The sequence below is a fragment of the Apodemus sylvaticus genome, chromosome 10, assembly GCF_947179515.1.
Source record: "Apodemus sylvaticus chromosome 10, mApoSyl1.1, whole genome shotgun sequence".
Classification (NCBI taxonomy): Eukaryota; Metazoa; Chordata; class Mammalia; order Rodentia; family Muridae; genus Apodemus; species Apodemus sylvaticus.
In genome coordinates this window covers 73,524,486-73,552,453 of record NC_067481.1, presented here as the reverse complement: position 1 = coordinate 73,552,453, position 27,968 = coordinate 73,524,486, and the positions used below count along the sequence as shown (strand labels likewise).

General features: G+C 47.8%; 1 protein-coding gene across 1 annotated transcript in view; it reads left to right on the top strand.

The window, feature by feature from the left end:
* Positions 1-2,132: 2,132 nt before the first annotated feature.
* Positions 2,133-27,968, top strand: part of Col23a1 (collagen type XXIII alpha 1 chain) — a 279,542-nt gene continuing 253,706 nt past the window's right edge. Inside the window, exons 1-2 of the mRNA XM_052196168.1 lie at positions 2,133-2,719; positions 25,647-25,713. Of these exons, the coding sequence (XP_052052128.1) occupies positions 2,459-2,719; positions 25,647-25,713 (328 nt within the window). The 5' untranslated portion in view covers positions 2,133-2,458. The remainder of the gene's footprint in view (positions 2,720-25,646; positions 25,714-27,968) is intronic.

The following is a 27,968-nucleotide window of genomic DNA, read 5'->3' as shown; positions in this document are numbered from 1 at the left end:
TAATCCTGGTGGCCCGTTGGTTCTAGGGAGCATATAGAGGGTTAAGAGGATATATCTGATAGGTTGTGCTCAGAGCAGCAGTAGCTCGGCCCGATGCATGATAGGTTGGGAGCCTATCTGCCCTCTATCTGCTTTTTTGTGGGGCTGCCTTCTGCAGTTTGATTACCTGGGCTCCTGGTCTGTAGGTTCAGCCAGTGGAGGTCTCCAGCAAGAGAGAGAAGTATTTCTTCCAACCCCTTCCCCCACCAAGCCAAGGTCCTCAAACCAAAGGTCACAACTCCTGGTGAGCAGACTTCTTATAGGGCCTGACTTTCCACAGGCTGCCCAGCAGGCTTCCCTCACTAGTTCAGCTAGGGATAATGGCTTCCTACTATTGTGAGCCAGAGAGTGCTCCCCGCAGCCCCCTACCCCCTGCTGGCTTCCCTCCTTGCCACCATGAGGTCTGTCTACCATCATGCTGGCTTCAATCACCTGTTCTGAGGATGCCGCCCGCCCTTCCAGGGCCCCAACTGACAAGTAACTGTTTTCTTTCCTGCCTTTCCAATTGAGAGTTGCAGACAGTAAACATATTTCTCATCTCAATTCACTTAGTGTTTATTCAGCATCGACTATAGGCCAGATAGTGTTTTGTAAGAAGACAGCAGTGCATAAAACAAAATACAGTTAAAGGGTAACTAGGGACAGATGTCCCCATTTCCTGATTAATCATGAAGGGGACTGAGGATGAGGCCATCTTAGATTGGGCAGGACTGGGACTGGCTCTGGACTTCAAGATTAAGAAGCTTGTTCTTCACAGTCTGGGAGGAAGGCTAATCCACATAGGTAGCTGACAAGATAAAGACCCGGAGGGCAATCACTCTCTTCAATACACAGACGCTTCTAGAATGGAACAGTACCCATTAACACTAACACTGGTAGATAATGTGGAATTACCTTGTAGTGAGAATGAGTGTTAACTTGTAGTACGGTGTTGGCATCTTTTCAGAGACTTCAGTTGACTGTCAGGCTTGCTTGACAAGAGGTTTTCAGAGTATTTGTTGGGCACACGCTCAGTTTTCACACAGGGCCAAGACTATAACCACTACCTACGGGAAACTCCACTTAACTGAGGCCACACCCTCCAGTCCCAGGGAGTTGTTGGAGACCGCACCCTTTTTCACTTCAGTGGGTCTTTCCCGCCAAGTGCATTCTCCTTTGAATTAAGGGAGTAGAAGTGTTGTTGGGTCTCAACAGGCTTTAAGAACACAGACTGGATAGTGCAGCCACAGAAATTAAGCAGACAACCACAGGAGAGTCAGGAAGGGAAGGCATAAACTTGTTATCTAAAACCCATGTAGCGCATGTGCCCGTTACCAGGCTCTCGGCTCAGGACTGACTTTTCTCAAATGGGTGTCACGGGAGTTAATGCGACAGTTACTTGAGACCAGTTTTGAGGTACAAATATGCCTTGGGGGGTCCTGGCAGCTAAAACCCGATTCCAATTTCAGTCTCTCTGGCCATCCCTGTAAGTGGATGGCTTTCTCTTTGGGCTCGATTGGTGTCCTGATGTAACTGTGGTTCAGACAAGTCAGTGTGGTGCATTCCAGATTTGGGTTTGGGCTAAGTGTGTCCCTGCAGAGTTCAAGTTATACCAAGTTTTAGCCTCTTTTCTCGTTTTGTTAATTAATTAATTAATTAATTTTGTCTGCTTCCTGAACTACCCGCTCCCTCTGGTTCAGGAACGCAGTATGAGCATTTCTGTCCAGTGTCCATCCCTGACTTGCCATGGTGAGCATTGATTACAAGAGATGCCTACTTTGCCTTCTTCGTTTCTTTCCTCCTTCCTTTTCTCTTATTCTCCTTGTTTCTTTCTTTCCTTCCTCACTCCTCCCTCTGGCTCGCTTGCTCTCTTTTTTACTTCCTCTGTTTCTCTTTGATTCTCTACCAAGTCTTCCTGCGCCCACACGCAAGGGTCGCTTTCGGCCACCAAGCGGCGCTCAGCCACCGTCTAGAAAGAACTTCTAACTTTCCCCCCACAGGGATCCAAGTTTTGCTTTGCAAGTGTCAGAAAGGTCAATCTACAAGTTTGAGGAACACTCCCAAGGCTCGAACAGTGCGGCAGCCTCAGGCGGGCTGCGGCAGAGCCGAGTTCCGGCGTGTAGGGCCCTTCGGGTGGCAGTGGCGGGGTACGGAGGCGCGCGCTACGGGACCGGCTTGGCGAGGGCCGGGTGCTGCGAGGAGCTGATGAGCGCAGGAGCCCTCCGCCCTCCCCGGCCAGCCGCTCCTCCCCTGGGTGGGTCCCCGAGCCTTTTCTGGCGGGGTCTATTTGCATAGAAGGAACTGCCCGTAGCGGCCGCTGCTTCTGAGCGGGCGGCTAGGGGGGCGTGCGTGATCCGCGGCCGCCCGGACGCCGAGCCCCGCAGCCGCCGACCTGGAGCCGCCCCGGGCCGCAGCGCCGACGCAGAGCCGGCCGGTCGCCATGGGCGCGGGCGAGCGCGCGGCGGGCGGGGGAGGCGCGCAGGACCCCGGCGCGGGCTGTGGGGCGCGGGCGCTGGGCGCGCTATGCCTGCTGCTGTCGGTGGGCTCTGCGGTTGCCTGTCTCCTGCTGGGCGCCCAGGCGGTCGCTCTACGTGGCCGAGTGGCGGCGCTGGAGCAGGAGCGCGAGCTGTTGCGGCGTGCGGGACCGTCCGGAGCCCTGGCCGCCTGGGCCGAAACGCACCTGGAGCGCCTGCTACGGGAGGTGAGGGCGCGCGATCGCCGGCCGGGGGATGTCCCGCTTCGTGACTGGGTGTAGGGCTGCGGGGGCGGTGTGATGGTCACCTTCAGGAGCGGGACTCACCTAGTGCACGGGGGTCGCTGGTGGTGAAAGATCCTACTGTCCGGCTTCTGTGCCGGGACTTACTTCTGTAGGAAAAAGAACTCCAAGGGCTGTTTAGGGTTCACTAGAGCTAGGGTAAGGAAAGACTTTGGGGTAACCGTCTCTAGTGAAGTGTGCGCTCAGACCCATAGCCTCCCGCCTGTTCTCAGAGCTGGAGATACTAATGAGGCTCTTGCGGCCCCAGGTCTGGTCCGCCTGAAACAGTCCGGACCTCAGCAAGGCTCAGGCCAGCTCCTCGTCTGTGCCTGGGAAGGTTTGACTGGGAGCCGCTCTGACCTGAATGTGCTGTGTTCCTTAGTTGGCCCACTAAAACCGTGCGTCTGCATTGGCTGCTGCCTCTGTGCATTTGGCTGTAGTGATCTCCACAGCCTTTGAGCCTGACTTGGTGGCATCTGTAATCCCAGAATTTAGGAGACTGAATTGTGTGACTCTCTCTACAAGTAGGGGGCTGGTTTAAACTATATAGTTGAAATCCAGGTCCAGCCTGGGTTACATAATGAAACTCAACAAAACAAAACAAAAAACAAACAAACAAAAAAAAAAACCCCTAGAACCAACAGCTCGGCGTAATGATGCATGCTTTTAATATTAGCACTTTGGAGGTGGAAGCATGAGGATCTCTGAGTTTGAGGTCAGAATGTCCAGGATAGTTAGAGCTATATAGTAAGATCGTGTCTCAAGAAAACAAAACAAACAATAACAAAAACAAGCAAACAGCAACAACAAAGATGTCCCCTTTTTGTATGCCTGGACTTCTCAGCCTCTATCTCCTGATAATCCATCTGATAATATGTTGGCCAGAACCTCTACCTTTGGTACAGCAAGCCTCTTGCCTATAGAACTGTGGCAACCCCCAGCATGTTACAATTTCTCTTGGCTCTGCCTCCCTTAAGGGAATAGTTCCCCTCCTCCTGGAGGAGGTGACTGCCCCAGATCTAAGGGGAGGGGTCTAATCCCAAGCACAGCCTTGCTTCCTGGTAGAGGAAGCAGGGGCAGGTGTACCACTCATTCCCTAGACTGATCCCAAATGTGGTCTTTGTTATCTTACTGATCTGTGCAGCGCTACGGGTGCAGCTCAGGAAGGAGGCTTGCTTAGGAGCTCACCAAGTTGTTGGCTTAGACTCCTGACATCAGACACAGATACTGAGCTGTGTGACCAAAGTGGAGTGGATTTGGGGTTTCAAAGAAAATGGAAGAACTCTAGACCTAACCTTCCTGTTTCCCACAGGTCCTTAGTCACATTAGTATAAAGCCAACATTACCTCCTCTCCTTGGTTCTGGGCAAAATCGCTGCTTTCTGAATGATTTCCTCTCCCCTCAAAGTGCCTGCACGAAGGGAGAACTCTGCCCCAACCCCTGCCAGCAACCTATGGTTTTATAAATTGTCACCCATTATCCTATGCCAGCATCCTGAAGGCCAGCGGCTGAACTGCTTTGTGGAGGGCCAGTCACTCTCGACCTATGCATACGCCCACCCGCTGTCACTTCTATTGGGAAGAATAAACCACAAGCCATAACCAGGAAACCAAAAGTCCCTGAAAGACCTTTGTTTGCGATCACAGGCTGTGTGCAACTAAGAGAGATGGATTTGTGAGCAAGCAGCCATGGCCCACCCCAACCCCTAGGATTGCTAATACCTTGATAGATAGATGGATGGATAGATAGATAGATAGACAGACAGACAGACAGACAGACCTGGGGCCTTGCACAAGAGAGGCAGGCACTCTGCCACTGTACTAGACTCTAGCCCAGGTCTTGGCTCTTTAGGCCCAGGGTCTCTCCGCCTTCCTCCTGTTCTTTCCTCCCTCTTCTTCCTCCTTCATGTCCCCTATCCTCTCCACATCTTCCTCCTCCTCCTTCCTCTTCTTCTTCTCCTCCTTTCTCTTTCTTCGTCCCCCTCCTCCTGTTTATCCCTTTCCTTCTTGCTCTCACCGTACCTTCTCTTTTTCTTGAAATGATTATTTAGTTTTAAGATAGAGTCTTATGCTATAGTCCTGGTGTGTCTGGAACTCACTATGTAGCCCAGGCTGGCCTCAGATTTGCAGTCCTTCCCCTGCTTCTGTCTCCAGAGTGCTGAGAGTGTAAGCGTGCAGCACTGTGCCCAACCTCATCCTTTTTTTTTTCTTCACTGAGATGGTCTTTCTTGTTACGTAGCCCTGGTTATCCCTGAACTCAATGCTGTCTTCCTACTCTTGACTTAAAGGCAATGGAAGGAAAAAAAAAAAAACCCAGATCCTGAGACCTATTAAGTCGATCCATTGAGAATCTGCTGTGTCTTTTATCACATTGTGCTTGGGCTGTGCAATCGTGTCTGAGGCTGTTTGTGCTTGGAGTGTAGACTGTGGCCTTGGAGTATAGACTGTGGGCTGGGAGTGTAGACTGGCTTCTCTCCCTTCCTGGAAGCGTCAGAGGTGACCCAGCACCAATGCTTCAGGGTTGTTTGTCTGCTGGGGGTGTATCTGTCCCGAGTGGCAAGGCCGCACTCTCCCTGGATACCATTTGCTTCCTGCTGCTTGTTCAGTATTTCTGGATGAGAAAGGCACACACTGATCAAGACAGGAGACGTGTGGGAGGCACTTTATGAGGAACCCACAGCTGGCTTGACCAAGGTGTGTGGGTAGTTTTTCTGTTAGGAAAGGAGGATACGTACCGAACTAAACATCTCTTTGGGAAAAGATCCTTTCACTCAGTGAGTTTCCCAGCTTACTTTGCTCCCTGGGAAGTCCCCTTTAAAGTCACCACTGAAGTAGCTAGCTGTGTATATCCTAGTGCCTGCTACTTGCTCTTTATCCAATAAAATCACATGTAAAGGATCCGAGGCAGAAACCATGGCCACACTTTTAAAAGAGAAGTTCTTGCCAACCACACACAAGTTTAACGTCAGGGGGGAAAAAGAGTCAACAAAAGCTACTGTTTATAGGGGACCCTCTGTCCCCGTTCCCTTGGGAACAGAACCATGACATCATTTTTCTGGGGGCTGGCTGATGTGCCTGATAACGTAGCTACAGAAGAAATATTCATGTTCTCTCCTGATTATCGAAGGACCCCTTCTTGCAGTACATATGGGAAAGAAGTGACTTTCAGAATATCAAAACATGATTTCTATGCAAGGGCCATTAAAGCCAGTATCTTTAGTAGGATCTAAAAATATTCATGTGAAACCAAACATCTCCTATTCTGCTTTGAAAGTGCCTTAAGTAACTGCCCAATTAATCACCCGCTCAGCAATTACACCTCCAGCTACAGTGTTGCAGGAGCCGAGGATTCAGAGCGCAGAGCTTTCATACTGCAGTGAGAAACTTAATGCAAAGGATTAAAGCAATATTTGGTTGTGTTCAGAGGAGGCCCTTTCCAGCTTAGAATGAATTTATTGTTGGCTCTTGGCCTTCTATTGTCTGGACCAATCAGTTTGAAAACAAGGAAAGCCCAGAGAGTTGGATTAAACTCAAGTTCTCTCTTTCCGATGTGTATTGGTTGCGTTACTGTCAAATGCAGAATCCAGTGTGGCTTTCTCTGCCTCTCTGGTAGCCAGCTTGTCAGGGCTGCTCTGTGGGGGTCTCTGTTAATACAGATGCCTGGGATTGAAGTATAAATCAGCTCTGATTTGTTTCCTTGACATTTCCTGGCTCCTAACCCCCCCAACCCCCAAAAAGCTTTCCTTCCAATTACTTCCTGGCACGCTTACTTTCTCTTTCTGCTTTTTGTGCTCCTTTAAAACTTTTTTTTAAAATGCCGCCATTTGGGAAAGATTCACAATAATAGCAACATGTTTAGAAGAAGCCAACTGTGTGGGGTGTTCTCTCCAAAGACACTTTAGAATTGTTGAATTGGTCCTTGCCAGACTGACTCTGAAGATGCCAGGCAAGGCCAGCTCCTAAAAGGGCTCTGGGGTACTCTGGCAGCCGACCAGATGCCACTAGGGGGTCAAGCACAGGGGTGCTGCATGTGGTGCTCACCCCAAGAAGGGAGTTTGAGACCTGCCCCCCTCACCCCCGATCTTTATAAGCCGTCATCTGACTTCTGCAAATTCGTTGCCTGAGGCCTCCCTTTTCTAGTGCAATGATCTGACAGCATGTGTAATAAGAAGCGGGCAAGCTGACGTCCAGGCCACTCGTGGTTGATGTGGATTGAGGGATCCCTCAAGGCTCATGCATCTAGAGCCTCGATGCCAGCGTGCCAGTCCGGGAGGTGGCGTGGGCTTTTAGGAAGAGCTGGAGCCTACCTGAAGTCCTTAGGTCGCTCTTAGGCACACCAGCCTTTGGCTCACAGGTCCCCATCCCGTTCTGCCTTCCTGATTGTGCTGTGATTCAGTTTCTCCTTTCACCCTCTGCCTCTCTCTCTCTCTCTCTCTCTCTCTCTCTCTCTCTCTCTACCTCTCCCTCCCTTGCCATCCTACCATCTGCCAGGAAGCCATGACCAGAGGCAAAAAAGAAAGAGGCTGCCCGATCTTGCACTTTCAGTCTGTGCAAAACCTCTTCTCTTTATAAAATAGCCTGTCTTCAGTATTTGATTATAATAATGAAAAACAGACCGACAGTCAGACAAGGTCTCACTCTGTAGCCCAGACTGGCTTTGAACTTACTGCGTACCCTAGGCTGACCTCAAATTCGTAGTCCTCCCGAGTCAGCTGGTGCCAGGATTGTGAGCGTGCATCATCATGCCTGAGAGTAGATGTGCTTTTGATGGCAGGTAACAGAATGTCTGCTGTGGCCACTTAACCATGAGAATTGTTAACCGGCAGCATTGGAATGTCTGGCATAGTAAGAGACGCCTGGAACACAGCAGATTTGGGCAGTTCATGGTCCACACTTGGGCGCCACAGACTGCTGCCAGCTCCCTGTTTTCCCGGGCCCTGATCTGCAGTTCCCTTGACACCAAATACCTAAGGTAGAGGATGGAGAAGAAAGAGTTACCCTCCTGAGAACCTCCTCCTAGGGTTTAAATCTAGGGGAAATGCTGGAAGTTTCTTTCAGCAGAATTCCCTTGTGACCATCCGACAGAATTAGCTCACATGACCATGGCCACCCTTTCACTGGTGAGGGTAAGGAGCTGCCAACTTGGGGTCTTCAGCCAATCTGGATTCATCCCCTGGGACTGGGCTGGTTGCCACTGGAATAGAATTGAGGCTTTGTTACTAAAGAAGAGGAAGGAAGAAGGCTGGAGAGGGTGAGGGGCTGGAGTGACCAGCGGTGTCAACCAGGTGCTAACTGTAGCTGCTGCCACTCAGAAACACAGAAGCAGTGGTGTGCTGGCTTCTCACTCACAGTCCTCAGCACCTTCTACCCCATGTTCCCAGACACTTGGGTCCCATCTCCACTGGCAAACGTGTCGCTTCTTGGGACCTTGCTGCCTACGTGTAGCTCTTGTCCTACTAGAACTGAAGAGAGAACACGGCGTTTAGCTTCTTCATGATGCATACCCATGCTTTCTGGTTGTGTTCATCTGTTTTCTGTTAGCACAACAAAGCGTCAGAGGTTTGGTCATTTATCAAGAGAAAAAGGTTTATAGAGTCACCGTTTTGGAGGTAGAGAGTCCAAATAGAATGGCACTTGCTTTGGTGGAGCCTCCTGATGACATTACACTATGTCAAACCTGGTATAGGAGAGCCAAAATGAAAGGGGGAGAAGGCAGAGGACAGAGGGGTTCTTATAACAACTCGCTCTTATGAGACTAACTCGGAGGACCATCGAAATCCCATAATTCCATCCAAGTGTACCTTCGCCAGTGTCCAGTGTCTTAAGGACTCTCACTAGTCCCAGCCTCTTTTTTTTTTTTCCTTAAGACAGGGTTTCTCTGTGTAGCCCTGGCTGTCCTGGAACTCACTCTGTAGATCATACTGATCTCAAACTCAGAGATCTTCCTGCTTCTGCCTTCCAAATGCTTATATTAAAGGCTTATTTCTTAACATGGCCACATAGGGGAACAAGCTTAGGACACATAAGGTCTTGGGGGAGGTCTTTAACCCTTGACTGGACTATCATGCTAGGAGGGGGGCTCTAACTCTCTGTCCCCAGCCTTTGCAGAGAATGGCATCAGTTCACGTCACTGCTGAAGCAGGAGTGACTGCAGGCCGAGGCAGCTGGCCCAGCCAATCTGAGCACTGAGATCCAACAGTGTGCTACGCCCGTCTCTGCTCAGTGTGGCCGGGCAGCTCTGCTCCTCTCCCAGCCCTGCTCCCCAGACCATAGACCTCTGCAAACACTGCACTGTGTGCTTTGAATCCTGCAGTAGAGCAGGCCGTGGTCCCCATGACAGTGCCTGTCTCTTTTACCCTTACCAAGGTTTGGCCATTTATTTATTTATCCGATCTCGTGGCACCTGCAGGCATGATGCAGCCAGAGATGAGTGCTGGTACACAGCGCTCTCTCTCTCTCTCTCTCTCTCTCTCAAGTCCAGGACTCTAGCCTGGTGCTACCTACATTTTGGGTTAACCTAATCTAGATAATTCTTCACATACTTACCTAGAGATGTGTGTTCCTTCTGTGATTGAACAATCCTGGCAAGTCAGCAGTATTAACCATCACACTCGTAGCTGAGGATAGCCTTGGACTTTTGATCCTTCTGCCCCACCTCCCAAGGGCTGCGATTGCAGGTGTGTGCCACCACACCAAGCCAGCGTGGGCTTCTTTAAGTCAACCTTTCTAGATCTTTTGGGTCTCATGCCTTCAAACAATATTACAGAGCCCCTCTCCACAGTGTAGAATCTAGATGAAGTTTTTTTTTTTAAAAATTCATTCATTCATTCATTCATTCATCCATTCAGTGTGCTTTGTGTATGCATTCATGCACACACCACAGTGCATATGTAAAAGTCAGAAGATAACTCTCGGGAGTCAATTATTTCCTGCATCTTGTGGGCCCTGGGAAGCCAACTCAGGTCATCATGCTTGGTGGTAATTGCCTTTACCCGATGAGCCATCTTGTCAAACCCCTGTGTGTGAGTTTCAGCCTAGGGCAGGGGGCTGTGCCCAAGACATCTTTGTGGGAGGTGTTCTCAGGAGGGAGACCCAGCTTCTCTCTGGCCTGCTTGAGGAATCTTTGAGTAGTAGCCTGAAGGCCGGTATGGGTGAGGTATCTGACCTGGTGCTGTCTGCCATGGGGATCTCTGGAGGCCTGGGTTTGGAAGAGGAAAATGTCCACGGTGAATAGTAAGAGGCTCGCCCTGCTCTGCTCGCTGCTGTGTGGCCCGGGGAGCGGCCAGCCCTCAGTCCTCTGGATGCGAGGTAATACCTGGGCCCTTGCTGGGCCACAGACATGGTCAGGAAAGAGAAGCGTGGCCTGGACATCAGGCACTCTGTCACAGAGGAGCCATCCTATGACCCCTGCTCAACATAATGAACAACTCACAGGCCCTATTGTAGGAGAGCAACAAGGCCACCTCTAACCAGGGCCACCACGGACCGTGAGAGGCCACCACACTGGACTTTGCAGAGACTGGCTTATTGCGTCCATCACTAGGAAGTAGCCGGGTAGAGCTGAGGAGCCAGAAGACAGGCAATGAATGGGAAATGACTGCAGGAACATCGCAGCAAAGGAGCTCTGGCCAAAGTGACCGACAGGATTCTTGCTGAGTCCAGGCTAGGGTGACCAGCCATCACTTGCCCAGGAGTGGGTGCCACAGGTCCGTCTTGAATGGCCCCTCAAGGCCCATCTGCTGAGGCCTTGGCCACTGCCCTGTGGTGCTACTGGGAGCTGCTGGGAGGGAAATAGAGCTTAGTGAAAGGGAAAGTTCGGTCACATTGAAGAGGACGTTAGGATTTGTCCCTTCCTGTTTTTCTTTTTTTCTTCTGAACTGAGCCTTATCTATTATACTGTCCCCTCCATGATATACTGAGCCTCCACAGGCCCAAAACAAGGCCAACGAGGCTATAGACTGAAACATCTGAAATCATGAGCACCCTCTTTTTTTCTATTATTATTTTTTTATTTAATTTTCATCCTCTTCTTCCTCTTCCTTGTCTTCTTCTAAATGAATCCTTGTTAGATTTATTTTATTTTTATTTGTGAGTATGCGTGTTTGTGTGCACATGTGTATATGGGCCCTCACCAAGTCCAGAAGAGAGCATTGGATCCTCTGGAACTACAACATGTTGTAAACTTCCTAGTGTGGATGCTGGGAACTGAACCAGGACTTCTGCAAGAGCAGCAAGCACTCTTCACTCCTGAGCCGTATCTCTGGCCCCCCTTTCCTTACCTTTTTAAGAGTTTATTTTAGATTTAATTATGTGTGTGTAAGTGTGTCTCTGTGTGGGTGTGCACGTATGGATGCAGCTGCCTGCAGAGAACAAAGGTGTTGGATCCCCCAGGAACTGGAGTTACAGGTTCTTGTGAGTCACCTGATGTGGGAGCTGGGAATTGAACCTGGGTCTCCTGGAAGAGTAGTACATGCTCGTAACTGTAGAGTCATTTCTCCAGTCCCCCATTATTTTGTATATGTTATCTGTATACAGATGTCTGGATACATTAGCTGTATCCAGAAAGCTGCCTCACACAGGGACTAGGGAACTGGTCCCACTTCCGATCAGTAGCTCCTTGCTGCATCGGCAGCATGGTTCCTTGCTAGGGGTTGGATTTTCCCAGGACATGGATATATGGTCTGGCTGGCACTTCAGGAGCCTGCCTCACGTTCAGCCGAGCGGGGCTACTGGTCAGCTCCCAGCCCTGGCTCCCATTGGCCTGCCTTCATAGGTTTTATGGCACTAAAGAGTGAGCCCAAGGCCCGAGCATGCTTAGTAAGCGCCCCACCACCGCCCTACATTCCAGGCTGACTCCCACGGCCCTTTGCATTCAGGACCCGGCAGAACTGGGACAATCCTCCACGTTCAGAGAAAGCCTGCCCCTCACCTCAGCTTTTCACAAGCTTCTCACTCCTCTCTCCAAATATCCTCTCTTTAAATATCTCTAAATATCCACGGAGTCCTGCCAGGCATGGGGGAGAACTGAGGCCCCTGGGATCAGACCTCAGACGTGCTCTTTTTTTTTTTTTTAAGATTTATTTGTTTGCTTGTTTGTTTGTTTAATGTATATATGAGTACACCGTAGCTGTATGGATGGTTGTAAGCCATCATGTGGGAATTTGAATTCAGGACCTCTGCTTGTTCTGGTCGACCCTGCTCCCTCCGTCCTAAAGATTTATATATTATTATATCTAAGTGCACTGTAGCTGTCTTCAGACACACCAGAAGAGGGCGTCAGGTCTCTTTACGGATGATTGTGAGCCACCATGTGGTTGCTGGGATTTGAACTTAGGACCTTCAGAAGAGCAGTCAGTGCTCTTAACCGCCGAGCCAGCAAACACAGAACTTCAGATATGAGGGCTGAGCATATTAGGAAATAACTGCACAAATGTAGCTATCTCCCCGCCCCAAAGTGCCTCTATTTTCTTTTCTTTTTCTTTTCCTTTCTTTTTTTCAGTGCTCAAACCCTAGGCAGCCATTCTGGTACTGAGCTATCCCAGCCCTTACCCATGGGTATTTTTTTCTTTTTCTTTTTCTTTTTCTTTTTCTTTTTCTTTTTCTTTTTCTTTTTCTTTTCCTTTTTCTTTTTCTTTTTCTTTTTCTCTTTCTCTTTCTTTTTCTTTTTCTCTTTCTCTTTCTCTTTCTCTTTCTTTTTCTCTTTCTTTTTCTCTTTCTTTCTTTCTTTCTTCCTTTCTTTTTTGAGACAGGCTTTCACTATGAGGCCTGGCTTGGCTTTGGACACCTGCTCTGCCCACCTCTACCTCCCAAATGCTGGCATTATAAATGAAGTCATTGCACCTGGCTTCAAATGTGTCTTGATTCAAAACAGGCCACCTTTCTGGTAATGATCACTCATCACCCTGATAGGGGCTGGTGTTGTTTTGCATAATCCCTCCCTCCCTCCCAGTTCTCCTCCACGGAGAGACTGAGGTCCAGTTCATTTAAAGCATGGAGCACGCACCATTTATGTCCCACGTTTATGCTTTTGAGCTTTACATTGAAATCGTTTTACTAGGTGACATGTGATCTTTGTGGTTATTAATTTCTCAACCTTTATCTTTATTTTACATGTATGGGTATACTGCCCGCATGTATGTCTGTGCACTGTGTGCATGGCTAGCCTGCAGAGGCCAGAAGAGGGCCTTGGATGCTTTAACTGGAGTTACAAATGATTCTGAGCCATCATGTGGTTGCTGGGAATTGAACCCAGGACCTCTGGAAAAGCAACCAGCCACTCTTAATTGCTGAGCCATCTCACCAGCCACTTTATGGCCATGTTTAATGCCTACATAGTGTCCCAGAAAATCTGCATCTAACTACACACTTGCTCTGTTGCCAAGTCTTGCCTCCAGTCTTACGTTGGGCAAAGTTGGTTTTGTGTCCTTATTTTGTGTTTGTCCCCACTGAAAGCAGAAAGAGGCTTTTGACGAGAGATGGAAAGAGCCACAGATTTCTTTCCAGAATCAGACCTTGTAAAATGGTATGTGACAGGCATCAGGGCCTGTTCTGTACTCAACTTCTTCCTCCCTCCCTCCCTCCCTCCCTTCCTTCCTTCCTTCCTGCCTGCCTTCTCTCCATTCTTTTCTTCTTTTTTCTTTCTTTCTTTTTCTTTTCATGATAGGGTTTCTCTATGTAGCCTTTACTGTCCTGGAACTCACTCTGTAGCCTAGGCTGACCTCAAACTCACTCTATAGACTAGGGTGGCCTCCAACTCAGAGAGATCCACCCTCCTCTGCCTCTTTAGTGGTAAGATTAAAGATGTGCACCACCACTGCAGGCCTATGCTTGACTTCTAGTTATGCAGATAAAAGTTAACTCAGTCTGGGGAAGTTCTCCATGACCACACACAATCTCCATGCTTGTATAGGGTCAGAATTAATCTTTATTTTTATATTTTAATGCTTATTTATTTACTTATTTGGGGGGATATACATGGAGGTCAGAGGACAACCTAAGGAAACTGTGGGGTGGGGGGGTGGAGGGGGGGGAACATTTCCCTCCAGGAAGTAGGTTGTGGTTTTGGCTACATAGTATCTGCATTCAAACTCATGTAGCCAGGCTTGCCTACATGTGCCTTTAACCACTGCACCATCTTGCCAGCCCAGCTTTAATCTACAATTGTTGACACAAGTACTCAGAAAACATCTCTTCCTCATGTCCAGAAACATATTTTGGGACCTAGCGCAAACCACTGAGGAAAGAAATCGCTTTGCAGATGGAGTTTAAAGAAAGTCACAGCAGTGTGTGCCTTACAAGAAGACAGCTGAGTCCCCACCCCCATCACAACCCACAATTTCCATGCAGTGATGATACTTGCGCTTCTCTCATCATGGGCAAGTCGCTCCACCACCAGACGACACCGTAGCCCCTTTATATGTCAACCTGTGTGCACAGTTTGGCACGTATGGCCTCAGCTTCTCACCGGCATCTCCAGTGGCCTTTGGTCCTTCCGTTCTGTGAGGAAAGAGTCACTCTCCACAGAGGAGCAGTGACATTGGAACCTCTGAGGGTGTACATCTGAACCCATTCCCCAGACTTCTTGCTCTGTGCTCTTTTCCCAGCCCTATGACCGGCCTTGTGTGTGTGTTTGGGCCACCATTGAGTGTGGAGCAGCAGGGACAGCAGCCTGTTTGGCCAGTGTGCACAACCTTTTGGACATCTGTAAGTGATGGATGTATGGGGTGGTATGGAAAACGTTAGCCTTAAGCAGACCCAGGTTCCCGTCCCAGCCCCGCCATTTCCCAGCTGGGTGACTTTGGATAATTGACTTTTTTCTAAACTTCAGTTTGCTCATCTGTTAAACAGGGGTTGCAGTGCCTGCCTGGCATGGTTTCTGTGGGAGTGAAGTGGGAAGTGTTCTGTGCATTGTAAACCCTGGAAGAGCGCTCTTCCTTCCAGAATGCTTTCTTTATTGAGCCTAGAAGGAATGGTTGTAGAGGCCTGTTGGTTAACTGGAGAGGAGTCTCAAGGTCACATAGCTGACCTTATGATCCCTTTAGCTGGGCATGATGGTGCGCGCCTGCAATTCTAACACTCAGGAAGCTGATGCAGTGTGGTGACGAGGGAGGGCAGGTAGAGTCAGGTGTATAAATTCACAGTGAGACTTTGACTCAAAATGCCCCAAACCAAACAATGGACAATACAAGCTCCCTTTAATACTGTGATTCTTTTAATATATGTATGTGTATGTGTATATATATACACATACACACACATACATATATATATATATATATATATATATATATAAAATCACACCTTTAGATTGTGAGCCCACAGGACTGAGAAGTATTGCTTAGTAATGCAGTGAAAGTAAACTCAGAACTGACCTCCTATTTTACTGGATTTTTTTCATTTGTGCAGAAGGAGAGACTTCCCATGAAATCAGGGCGAGGGGACCAGGACTGGAGTGATTTCAGATGGGCAGTGTGAACATCCAAAATAGAATTTATTTCTAACTTTTAGTTGTGAAACGAATCATAAAGCAATTAAAAATGTACTCTGAATAAAACTGACTCAAGTTTGGTCCTCCTGGGAAGAACACTCCACAAAGAAGCCAAGGTCTGTCCATAAAATAAAAACAGAAGTGCTCATGGAAATAACTATGCATTTGCCACTGTGCGGAGCACAACACTCGCTGTGACTGATAAGCTCGCCTGGCTCTGGGGTCCCACAGTGGAGCACAAACACGCCCAAGTGCTTGTGATAAACCTGGAGAGCCAGAGGCTTCACACAGCTGCTTCCATTCACGTTTGTAAATGAGAGCATTTATTTTCCTGATGTAGCCAGGAAATCTGGGCGAGGGGACCAGGGCTAGGGTGCTTTCAGCTGGGCAATGTGAACACATCCAAAATGGAATTGATTTCCAACTTTTAGTTGTGAAACAAAACATAAAGCAATTAAAACGTAGTCCAAATAAAACTGACTCAAGTTTGGTCCTCCTGGGAAGAACACTCCACAAAGAAGCCAGGGTCTGTTCATTAGTGCCGCTACCTTTTGTGCGATGAAGGTCTGTTACCGTCCTTGATGTCTTGTCTTCAGATCTAAGTTGTGGTGCGGTCAGTAAAGGGTAACCTTATGGTGGCAGTGGGACAGTCATATGTGAGAGTGTGACAGGCATGATGTGAAGCAGCAATCGTGTGTACAGGTGTGCATGTGTGTCTGTGTGAGGACACCTGGGTGTGTGTATATGCACCAGTGTGTGTGTGTGTGTGTGTGTGTGAGTGTGCATGCCTGTATGTGACCGTATGCATGCGTGTGACTGTATGCTTGTGGGAATGCTTGCATGTGAATGCTGCTATATGTCTGCATGTGTGCACACAGCATGGGTGTGAGAGTTTGTGTATATATGGGAGTGTTTGAGAGTTGGTCGGCATGTACCCACACAATGTGGGGGAGCTGCAAAGGAATCCAGCATGCACCCACTTGGGATCTGCCTAACCTGTGCTCTTTGGTAGAAGCTTTTCCACCCAGGTCCCCCAAGAATGCCCTTACACTGGACCTTCTGGGCCTCCTTTGTGGACATTAGAGGTAGCTTCTCTAGGCATGGGAAAAGGGCTACAGAACCTGCCTCACTGGGTTTCTGTGGGGATGCAGCAAGCTCTCTTAAGGTATACCCAGCAGGGTGCAGTAAAGCATGACCCCTTAAAACCTTAAAACCTTAAAACCTTGGCCTCCCCTGGAGTCATGGTTACAGGACCATTAGTGTCTAGTGCAGAATCCTTTTGGGAACCTCACTAGCTATTCCCTAGAGCCAGAGGAAGTAGAAGCACACTTGGTCCTGCTTGCTGGTCCTCACAGAGTCCTTGTCGGTACTGTTCCTCTTTTGAGTGCTCATAGGCTCTGGTGGGCAGTCTGAAAGAAGCACAGAGTCAGGATGGGGGTGAGGGGTCTGTGCGTCCTGGTCGGCATTAGTGTGCTAAGCTGCCGTGACAAAGCATCACAGGCTGGGTGGCTTGAAGAACAGGAATGGGTTTTCTCTCAACTCTGGCGACCAGAAGTCTGGCATCACCGTGTTGACAGGGTTGGTTCCTTCTGAGGCCTCTCTTGGCTTGCGCATGCTGTATTCTGCCTGTCAGCTTTCCTCTGTGTGTCCGTATCTCAGGCCCCCTCTTATTAGAACATTGACCTCTTGGGTCGGGGTCTCACTTCATCTTACCTTAACTAACTCTTTAAGACCCCATCCTCAAACACAGGAATGTTCCAAGCTACTAGGGAATCATGAAACTTGCCTTCGAAACTTGGTGGGAATGCCATTCAGCCTATGACATGTGACACTCAGTCCTGACCTGGGACAGGAAACTACAAAGCACGTTCATCCCAAAGCATGGTGACATGATGTGTCGTCTTCAGGGCTTATATCCCAGAACCGTGTAATTGATCTACAAGGAACCCACAAGGATTTTATGTGTGTGTGTGTGGGGAGGGGGGCAGCAAGATTGACATCAGCTCTCTTCCTCAGTAACAATCTACCTTAGAGCCAGGCACTAACCTCGGCTTATCCCCTTTCCCATTGAGCCCCTCCCAAGCTCATCACTTTCCTTTTTAAGACAAGGTTTCCCTTGAGCCTAGAGATCACCAGTGAGGTTAGACCAGCTGGCTCTCAAGCCCTAGAAACACCCTGTCCCCACCCCACCCCCACCCCCACCCCCACTGCTAACTTACACTTTCATACCTGGCTTTTCTTGAGTTTTAGGGATCAAAGCCAGATCTTTATCCTTGCATGGCAAGCGTTTTGCCCACTGAGCCCTCTCCCCCAAATTAAAGCCTTTTAAGTAATCTGCGTAGTTTTGTGTCCAGCTACAGTTAGAGCTTCCACAGCCACCTGCAACCCACCTCCTTGGATACAGGATGCTGGTGTGAGCTGGAAGCAGAGAGCTGATGGCTAGTGATTTAGGCAGAGTCTGGCAAGTGCCAGGGACTATGGGGACCCTGACTGTCATGTGGAGGTGGCTTAGCCTGTCTGTCTCCCAGCAGCCTGAGGGGTCTCTTCAAGCAGCCAAATGGTGTGGTAAAAATCATCGATCCAACAGGAGGGCCTCAGAAGGGATTTCTTCTGTCAGCTCCATGTGAAGAAGCCTCACAGTGAGGCGGATGGGAAGTGATGTGTGCCCTTCAAAGCGAATGAATAGGAACGTGAATGGAGGCTTCCCAAAGAACTGGATTTTGTTTGTAGACCACCCCTTTCAATACATTAGCATACATTTGGGAACGAGCAGTCCTCAGGAAATCTGCCGGCTGATGTGGTTTGGAAGAGAGTCACTCAGCGAGCTGATGGGAGTCACTGATTAAACCCACATTCCTTCCAGAATAGTCTGGCAGTCTCTGCCAAATGCCTGGGCTAGCCTAGCTGCTCTCTAGTTGGCTTTCGCTTTTCCGGGAGGAGTGGGATCTGAAGCTCAGTGAGCCGCTCACTGACCCCAGGACACCTGCCCGCTGCCTCCAAAACCACCCAAGCCTCGGGCAATCGGGATGTAGAATTTTTTTCATTGTTGCTTTTCTTAATTTGTGATTGACCTACATGGACAGTTACTTAGTAAAATTGTACAAGTTGATACATTTAGACACATTTGCACATTTGGGAGAACTTGATACATTTAGATACATTTGTGCTTTGGGAACCTTTCCAACAATCAAGTTCTTGCCTGTAGCTGTTACCCTCCAAATTTCTTCATGCTTGCTTGATGTCCCTTCTTCCCATCCTTCTGCCAGTCCATCAAGAATCACAAGATTTCTGTTACTTTTGATTAGTTTCATTTTTTATATAAAAACCTACTTATTTATTTAGTATGTGTGTCATGTATGTGGATACATATCCGTGTTAGAGTCAGAGGACAACTTGCAGGAGTTGTCCCACTTTGTAGATCCTGTGGTCTGAATAAACACCTATCCTTAACAAGCCAGACTTGCTGGCCCTTGCTTTGGTTTTTGAAATAGGATCTTATTCCATCACCCAGGCTAGCCTCAACTCGCGTGTAGCCCAGGCTGGTTTCCAGCTCACAGTGATCTTCTTGCCCGAGTGCTGGGATTAGAGGCATGAATTATCATGTCCAGCCAAGACCTCACTCCTTAAACCAGGCTATCCTAGGACTTCCTATGTATCCTGGGATGGACTTGAACTTGTGGTGATGCTCCTGTCCTGGCCTCCCAAGTGCTGGCACTCTGGACCTATCCTACCACATTTGGCTCAAGGTTTAAGAAGCAACCAAATTGTTCAGACCTGTTACACTCCACATTCCCATCAGCATCATGCGAGAATTCCGACATCCACCTCTAATTGTCTTTCACCTCTGGCTACTTCTCAAGATTTTTTCTTTATCGATGATTTTAAGCAGTATAGTTAAAACATATCTTATTGTAATTTTTTTATTTGTTTTTGGTTTGAGACAGGATGTGACTCACTGCTAATCCTCCTGCCTCAGCTTCTCACATTCTGAGATTACAGATATGAGTCACCACACCTAGCTGGAGGTAGAGAAGAAGGGATGGAAAGAAGGAGGGAAGTTTGGAGGGGAGGAAGGGAGGGAGAGAGAGAGATGGGGAGGAGATCTGCAGGCGCACCTGTCACGTCAAACTTACAGAGGTCAGAAGACAGCTTTTGGGACTTGGTTCACTATTACACCATGGATTCCAGGGATCAAGCTCCAATTGTCAGGCTTATTCAGAACGCACTTTTACTCCCTGAGCCATCTGCCATCCTTTAGCTAACTGCTCTTCTTGCTTATAGTCTGCCTTCTATCGTGATTCTTGGATAAATGGGCTTGGACGGGGGTTGTTTTTGTTTTAAGATTTATTTTATGTATATGAGTACACTATAGCTGTCTTCAGACACAGCAGACAAGGGCATTGGATCTCATTACAGATGGCTGTGAGCCACTATGTGGTTGCTGGGAGTTGAACTCAGGACCTCTGGAAGAGCAGTCAATGCTCATAACTTCTCCAGCCCGAGTTTGTAGTTTTCATCAAGTTAGAAGACGTTCTTGACCATTGCCTCTTCAAGTATTTCTTATTTCTTTCTCTCTCTTCTCCTTCTGTGGCTCCCACAACATGTAGTTGAAGTCCCTTCGGTCCCCTTGCTTTTTCTCTTTATCCTCTTTCAGAAAGTTCTTTGTTCAATGTGGATGCTGTCTCTTGTCTCCAGGTTCACTGGTCTTTGCTTCTGCAGTTAATCTGCCATTAATTCCTCCGTCATGTTCTCCATCTCAGACACGGCCATTTTCACTTCCAGGATTCTAATTTGGGTCTCTGTCATGCTTCTGGTGACTCCCCTTCATGACACATGCACTCAGTGGCAGTAGTTGTTTTACATCTTCATGTGCTAATTCCAACATCTGCAGCCATTGTGGGGGTTTGATTAATTGATTTTTTCTCATCCCAGCTCCGATTTTCCTGGTGGTAATTTCTATTGAGTGTTCGAGTTTTGAAGAGTCTATAAATATTCAGGAGCATTGCTGTTGCAGCTCAAGATGCAACGTTAGGGGCTGACGGTGAAGCTCAGTTGTTCTCTGTTTAAATTATATTTTAGTGTGTGTGTGTGTCTGTGTGTCTCTGTGGGGTCTCTCTCTCTCTCTTTCTGTATGTGTGTGTGTATCTGTTTGTGTGTGTGTGTGTGTATCTGTTTGTGTGTGTGTATCTGTTTGTGTGTGTGTGTGTATCTGTTTGTATGTGTGTATCTGTTTGTGTGTGTGTATCTGTTTGTGTGTGTGTGTGTGTGTGTGTCTGTTTGTGTGTGTGTGTGTGTGTGTGTATCTGTGTGTGTATCTGTGTTCATGTTCCATGGCATATGTGGAGGTCAGAGGACAACTCACCGGGGTTAGTTCTCTCCTTCTACCATGTGAGTCCCAGGACTGAACTCCAATTGTCAGGCTTGGCAGCCCGTGTCTTTCCTGGCTGAGCCATCCTGGGCCCATGGCTCAGTCTGCGGAGTACTTGCCAAGCACACATGATGATCCCCAGCACTGCATAAACTGAGCACCATGGCTCATGCCAGTAATTTCAGCTCTTGAGAGGTAGAGACAAAGAGATAGTGAGTTCAAGATCATCCTTAGCATCTTCAGGGTCATCCTTAGCTACTGAAGGAATTTAAGGCCAGCTAGAAAGAGCCTGTCTCAAAACAAGCAAGGAAAAAAAATAGCCTATTAAAAAAAAAAAAAAAACGAAACAAGAAACGTAGATCAGTTTCCAATATAGTGAATTCATTGTCATGGCAACATGGGAGTGGCTATGGATGGCATAGGAAAGTGGTTCAGTGTGGCCATTTGATGTCATGTCTTCTGTATGTCACAGTACGCATGCTCTCTTCAGCATCCCCACAAACATAATGTCACTAAATCAGAGGAATGTTTTAGTGCCATTACAAGGTTACAGGAACACTTGTATATTCCCGTGTGGCACATGACCTGACCTGAGACTGATTGTTACCTCCTGCTGAGGCGTGACCCTCCAGATGCGTGACGCATGGCGTATTGTGCAGAGTGTTGTGGAGCCCACTCCTGGACACGGCGCCCTTTGCTTCCCTGCGGGTGCTCTGGCTGCCATTCCCTGAAGTCCTTTGCAGTGGTTCTTTTCCTGACCCGGGCAGTTTCCTCACCTGCTTCTGCTCCACTTACTACCCGGATGGCCCCTCAGCAGATCTCTGTGACTGTCTCATAGCATGACCACGCCCTCCTGGTGATGGCTCTGACTCCGAACTGGGGTATGAGCTTTGCTTGCTCATAGCTTACTTCCTGGACGGCAATGCACCTGCCTCTCATTACCCTGTGTTTATGTCCTTCTCTCGGCTCTAATGTGCGTGTTAAGCACCTTCAGAGCTGTTCATCCGCGGCCCTGTGAGAAACAGCTTAGTTGGCTAGAGCACATGGCTTGGGTGTAATTGCTTTCATCTTTACCTTGCACTCCGCAAAGCTGCCTGCACCAGCCGCATCCCTGCCTTCTTCAAGGTCCTAGCATACAGTAATTCTCCTTGCCCCATGGTTTTGCTTTCCGTGATTCAAGTTGCCGTGACTAATGGCAGTCTGAGCATTAGGAATAAAAAATAAATTAGAAATAAGCAGCTCATAAGTTTTCCGTCGCACACTGCTCTGAGTGGCGTGATGAAATCTCACACCATCCGCTGATTCTGGGATATGAATCACATCCTCCTCCACTGCATCTACATGGTATGTGCTACCCACCGGACATTTTCATCACTGGATGACCGTCACTGGGGTTGCCTGATGGTTCTTCTGAGGAAGCATCTGAAGGTCATTAGTAACCTCACTTTGTGTCACAATGCCCATGTCCTTCTCCTTGGCTGTCTCATGTACGCCATATAGCATCACAAAAATAACAGGGCAGCACAATCCAATATCCCGAGAGAACACAGCATTGCTAACACACTTTGTTACAATACGCTGCTGGAATTGTCCTATCTTACTCTTAGTATTCATGAATCTCTTTCTCTTTTTCTATCTGGTGAACTTTACCATATGTGCAGAAAACTATTATTTCTATAGCATTCATTACTATTTGCAGTTTTACACATCCAGGGAAGCTTGTGGCATGAATATCTGCTGATGAGGGGGACCTCTGGGCAGTGTTGACAGAGTTAGATTTATTGGCCATACCCTGCATTCTGTCTTGGAAGTCTCTGACTTTCTGGGTGACTTTTGGTTTTAGTTGGTTTCTAGCTACTAAAGTGCATGCTTTCTGATGTGCAGCCCCCTAAGGCTTTCAACGAATACATAATCATGTATGCACCTCTTGTTTCACACAGGCAGGCTCAGCATCCTGTGTGACCTCCTGGACTCAGCATCTTCTCCTCAGATCTGATTTCTATCAGAATAGGTTTTAGGGACATGTGTGTGTGTGTGTGTGTGTGTGTGTGTATGCATGTGTGCATACAGGTACATGTATGTGCATGCATGCATATGTATGCACATTTACATGGAGGTCATAGGTCAATCTCAGCTGTCCTTCAGAAGCACTCTGCTTTCTTTTTAGAGGCACTTACTGGGTCCTGGGGTCCTCTGATTTGGCTAAGCTGGCCCAACAAGCTCTCGCTACCTATCTGTCTCTGTTTTTCCAGAATCAGCATTGCAAGCACCTAGCTTTTTATGTGGATGCTAGGGCTTAAACTCAGGTCCTCACGATTGCATAGTAAACATTTCATCAACTGAACTGGCCCCAGAGTTCCCAGGGCCTGGCTTTTGGGAGACATGAAAATTGTTTGGAAACAGAAGTCATCTTGCTTTGGCTTAGAGTCAGCTGAGATTTGGATCTAAACCTGGCACTTCCCTCCTTGTATCAATTTTCCCATCTGTAAATGGGCAGGAGAGTCGGAGGTTGTTGGCACAGAGCCAGCCACATACAGATCTTTAGTCGTGATGATACCTCAGCACTACTCACTGTCACCAAGCAGCTGCTTGGTGGTGGAGGCAGTGGAGGAATGCTGAACCTCCGACTGTTGCAGTGCTGGGCGGGCAGTGCTAGGGCTGCGAGGTCAGAGAATGTGTAACAGTGTTGTTTAGTCCCAGGTAGGCCTTTGTTCTGCTGTTTATGGAATCTGTGTACCTCAATCCTGGGGTGGAATGTCTAGGAGAGGACAGAACATCTGTCTCTGTTTAAAAAAGAAAGTCCTCAGTTGAATATGATAGCACAAGCCTGTAGTCCCAGCGCTTGGGAAGCAGGATCTGGAGGAGTTCAAAGTCATTCTCTGCTACCCAGGACTTTGAGGCCTCTATTTTCTGAGATTCTGTCTCAAAATAAAACAAAAAGTTGATGGAGCGTGGTAGTACTTGCCTTTAATCCCAGCATTAGGGAGGCAGAGGCAGGCGGACCTCTGAATTTGAGGCAGCCTGGTCTACCAAGAGAGTTCCAGGACAGCCAGGGCTACACAGAGAAACCCAGTCATGAAAAACAAAACACAAGAAACACATCACTGCAGCCTCACTACACACACACACACACACACACACACACACACATATATGTGTGGGTTAGGGATACGGGTATATATACCCTAACCCTAACCCTAACCCTAACCTACACACACACACACACACACACACACACACACACACACACACACATCCTTTCATAATTTATTCTTGGGGATTATTTTGGAGAAAATTCCCTAGAGTAGAAATTTTCAGCCAAAAGATAGGAATGTTTTATGGCTTCATTTACAATGTTTCACAGAAATAAAATCACTGCACACTTTTATTGTTGTTTTCTTTTTGTCTTTGAACTGGGGTTCCACTATGTAGTCCAGGCTGATCTGGAATTCCTGGGCTAAAACCATCCTCCTGCTTCAGATGCCAGAGCAGCTGAGTAGCTAGGACTATAGATTCCAGCCACACACAGCTCAATTCTTTTTTTTTTTCAATTAATTAATTAATTAATTAATTAATTTTATATTATTTATTTATTGTTTTACTTATTCACTTTATAGGCTCAGCTCAATTCTTTTTTTAAAAAAATATTTATTTGTATGATTCTAAATGGTCAGGTGGAAGATAATTTCTTAATAGGTTTTAGATTCAAACTGTTGGTCCTGGGCTGCTCCAGCCAGAGGCAGGATGGGCTTGGCTGGAGTCCCATGTCTGTGAAACCCCAATTTGGTACTGTTAGAGAAAAAGGTCTGGTAAGATGACCCATTGGGTAAATTGTTGCTATATAAGCATAAGGACCTGAGTCTGGATCTCTGTCACCCATGTAAGAGCCTAGTATGGCTACCACATGGGTAACCTCAGCACTTAACCCCAGCCAGCCAGTCTAACCAAAATATTGTGCTGCCATTTCAGTGAGAAAATTAAGGCAAAGATACCTAATGTCCTCTAGTTTCTATATACACAGTATATATGTAGCGCGCGCGCGCGCGCGCGCGCGCGCACACACACACACACACACACACACACACACACACACACACTGCCACCATCGCCGCGCTGCTACCCGCATGCCAAAAGAAGAAAAGTGTCAACGCCCTCTGTATCCTTTTAGGACTTAAGCCCTGGCTCATCCAGGGTGATATGGTGGCCAGTCACTTTTCTCTAAACCTAGCTTCTTCCAAGCTTGTATCTCCTCACTTGGGATGACTTTAATTCTGGCCACAGAAGTTTCCCGTGACTGGGTAGCTCAGTGGTGCAGCCAGTAGGAGGTCCTGGATTCAATTCCCAGCAACCAAAGATTTGCCAGGAAGTCAAATCAGGCTGTGAGCACACCAGAGCTGTCTGTGAGTTACCACTGTAGCGTACCATCCATGTGGTGTTTCTTTTCTTCTCTCCCATGCCCAGCACAAGGCTGCGTATGCATAGAGACTTTTGTTAAATTCTACTGAACCGAATTATCTAGGCCAAGGATCTCCCGGGAGGGAAGAAAGGAAAATGTCATAGTGAATTAAGCCAGGATTTCCACATCCAAGGCTATGGTATAGAGGGTTTGTGGGGCATCCTGGGTGAGGAGAGGACACCTCTTGGGAGCACGGCGAGATGCTGTGAGGGCCAGTTCAATCCATCCCTGCCCCAAAGCCTCTTTTATCCACCCTCTCTTTGGCTTCCCTTGCCTGGCAGGAAGCCACCTCTGTTGCTCTTCCTATTGTGTTTAAATGTGGAGTAACACAGCAGAGACCTGACGCCTTATGTTGAGGAGTCATCAGAAATATTCAGAAATGGTCCGTGGTTATTATTGCTTTTCTTCTCATTAGAGAACTGCCTGGAGAATTTAACGACCTTTCAAGAAGTGGCCCGGGAAATGCCAGGGCCGCTGTCGATCGTTTAGTGCTGCTGTGGAGTTTTCCACTTCTCTGTTCTGCAACTGATCTTCTCCCCCAACTTTTTGTCTTCTCGGTTCAGAAGTTGGATGGAGTCGGCAAGCTCAGGACAGTCCGAGAAGTCCCCGCTGAGTGCATCTGTCCTCCTGGTAAGTGATCCTTGATGGCTCCTGATCTCTGGAGACCAAGCCCTTCTCTCTGCCATACAGTTGTAAAATGTTCAGATCTCCCTCAGTTGAGAGCACGGTCTGGTGGTCCAGGCTGGGGCCCTCTGGGGACCATCCTGATACCTTTCCTTCTTAGCAGTTGGTTTGACAAAGACTCCAGCCACATGTGTTTTGATGAGTGGCATTGAGGTGCTCAGGAAGTATTAAAACTGGCCTTGAAAAGAGGCTGAGTCACCAGTGGGAAAGGGCTAGCCTCTGAAGGAGTCTTCAGAACGACCCGAAGGAACTACCCTTTCTGCTCCATGATTGCTGCGAGCTGAGCTCTGACTGGTACAGGAAGGAAACAGTTGGCGATCCTGAATTTTGTTTTTGTTGCTGTTGCTTTGCGTAGAGAAAGGATATGGTGCCAGAAGTCAATCCGGGGCGTCTGGGTGATCGAGTCTCTCTGTTATGCTGGTGTGGAGTAGGAGGGCCACAGATAAACCTGGCCTTCTGAGAACCCCATCCATGGGGCTCAAATCCAGGTGCAGAGTGGGAAGGGGAGCGCGGAATGCTGTGCGGCCATGGCTAAGTGTTCAGTGTAGAGTTTCCACCTGGGCTTTCAAGGTCAGACTGTGCCTTACGTAGGATGCTGTGACACAGGGCAGGGGGAGAGGCTCATGGCAATGTGTCTCATGCTAGAAGGGTTTTCTCTGTGGGTGTGTGTATGTATATGTTTGTGTGTTTATACACATGCATGTGGAGGCCAGAGCTTGGTGATTGCTGTCTTCTTCACACACTGCCTCCTTAGTGGTTGAGACAGGGTCTCTGACTGAACTTGGAGCCATGCTGGCTGACATGCTTGTGTCTGCCTCCCCGATACCAGGATCACAATGAGTGCTAATCTACAGAACTTATTTCATGGGATCTGAACCTGGGTCCCATGCTTGGGAAGCTAGCCCATCATCAATGCAGCCATCACCCCAGCCCTGAGGGTGGCTTCTGTAACTGGTATAGAACAGGTGAGAGCGGGAACAGTGACCTCATCAGCATATGCAAATGAACAGTGACCTCATCAGCATATGCAAATTCTCTTCAAGGCTCCCAGAAGCCATTCATGTCTTAGGGTCAGGAGCTTCCTCCACAAAGGTGGGTCTGATGGGAAATTCTGTTTCTGGACTTGGGAAGACTTTATGGTTGAGTTTTTAAGCCTTTAGTCAACACTGAGGTGCCAAGAGGAAAAAGACATTTGCAGGCCAGAATTAAGAAATTCTATTTAAATGGGGAAAAATTTCGACCCATAAGTGAAATTTTTGGAGATGATTTATAAAACATGTAAAATGAGGCTATTTTTCTTCTCTTCCTTCATTCTTTCTGTTATATTATGTCTAATCCATCTCCATGGGCTCTCATCTAGGGATTAACCAGGGATTTAGCCAAATAGAGGTCATTTCCTATTAACTATAATATAACAGCTACTTATTATATATTATAGGTCATCTTGAGATAATTTAAATATACAGGAAGTGGTGCATAGTCTAGGCAAAATAATGTATATGCAAATGAAATGTAAATGTGCATGCAAATACAGTGCTGTTCTGGTTTTTTCGAGACAGGGTTTCTCTGTGTAGCCCTGACTGTCCTGGAACTCACTCTGTAGACCAGGCTGACCTCGAACTCCGAAATCCACCTGCCTCTGCCTCCCAAGTGCTAGGATTAAAGGCGTGCACCACCACCACCCAGCTACAATGCTGTTCTATATAAAGGATTTAAACACCATGTAGGGGGATGGACAGCATCATTGAAGTAGTCTCCCATAGATTCCAAGGGACTCTTTTATATTCATGTGATTTATGTGAATAAGTGTGTGGTTTCTTAAGATTTATTTCTTCATGTGTGTGTGTGTGTGTGTGTATGCAGACACCTTCAGAAGTCAGGAAAAGGTAATAGATCCCTGGGGTTAGAGTTATAGGTGGTTATAAGCCACCTGATATGGGTTCTGGGAACAAAACCACTGAGCCCAGCCCCTATAAGTGTGTCTTTAAACTGGGATGCATAGCTATTCATGAGATATAGTTTCACAGTTTACAACCAGCATTTTGAATTTCTAAGCTGTTATGGAATGGAAGAAAAATCCTAAGGTAAAAGTTTGATTATTGATACTTGTGGGTGTGGCCTACAATGAGACACCATTGTCTGCCATGCTTGCTGACATAATGTTCCCAAGTCTCAAATACAGAAGGGATGTGGGTAGAGGA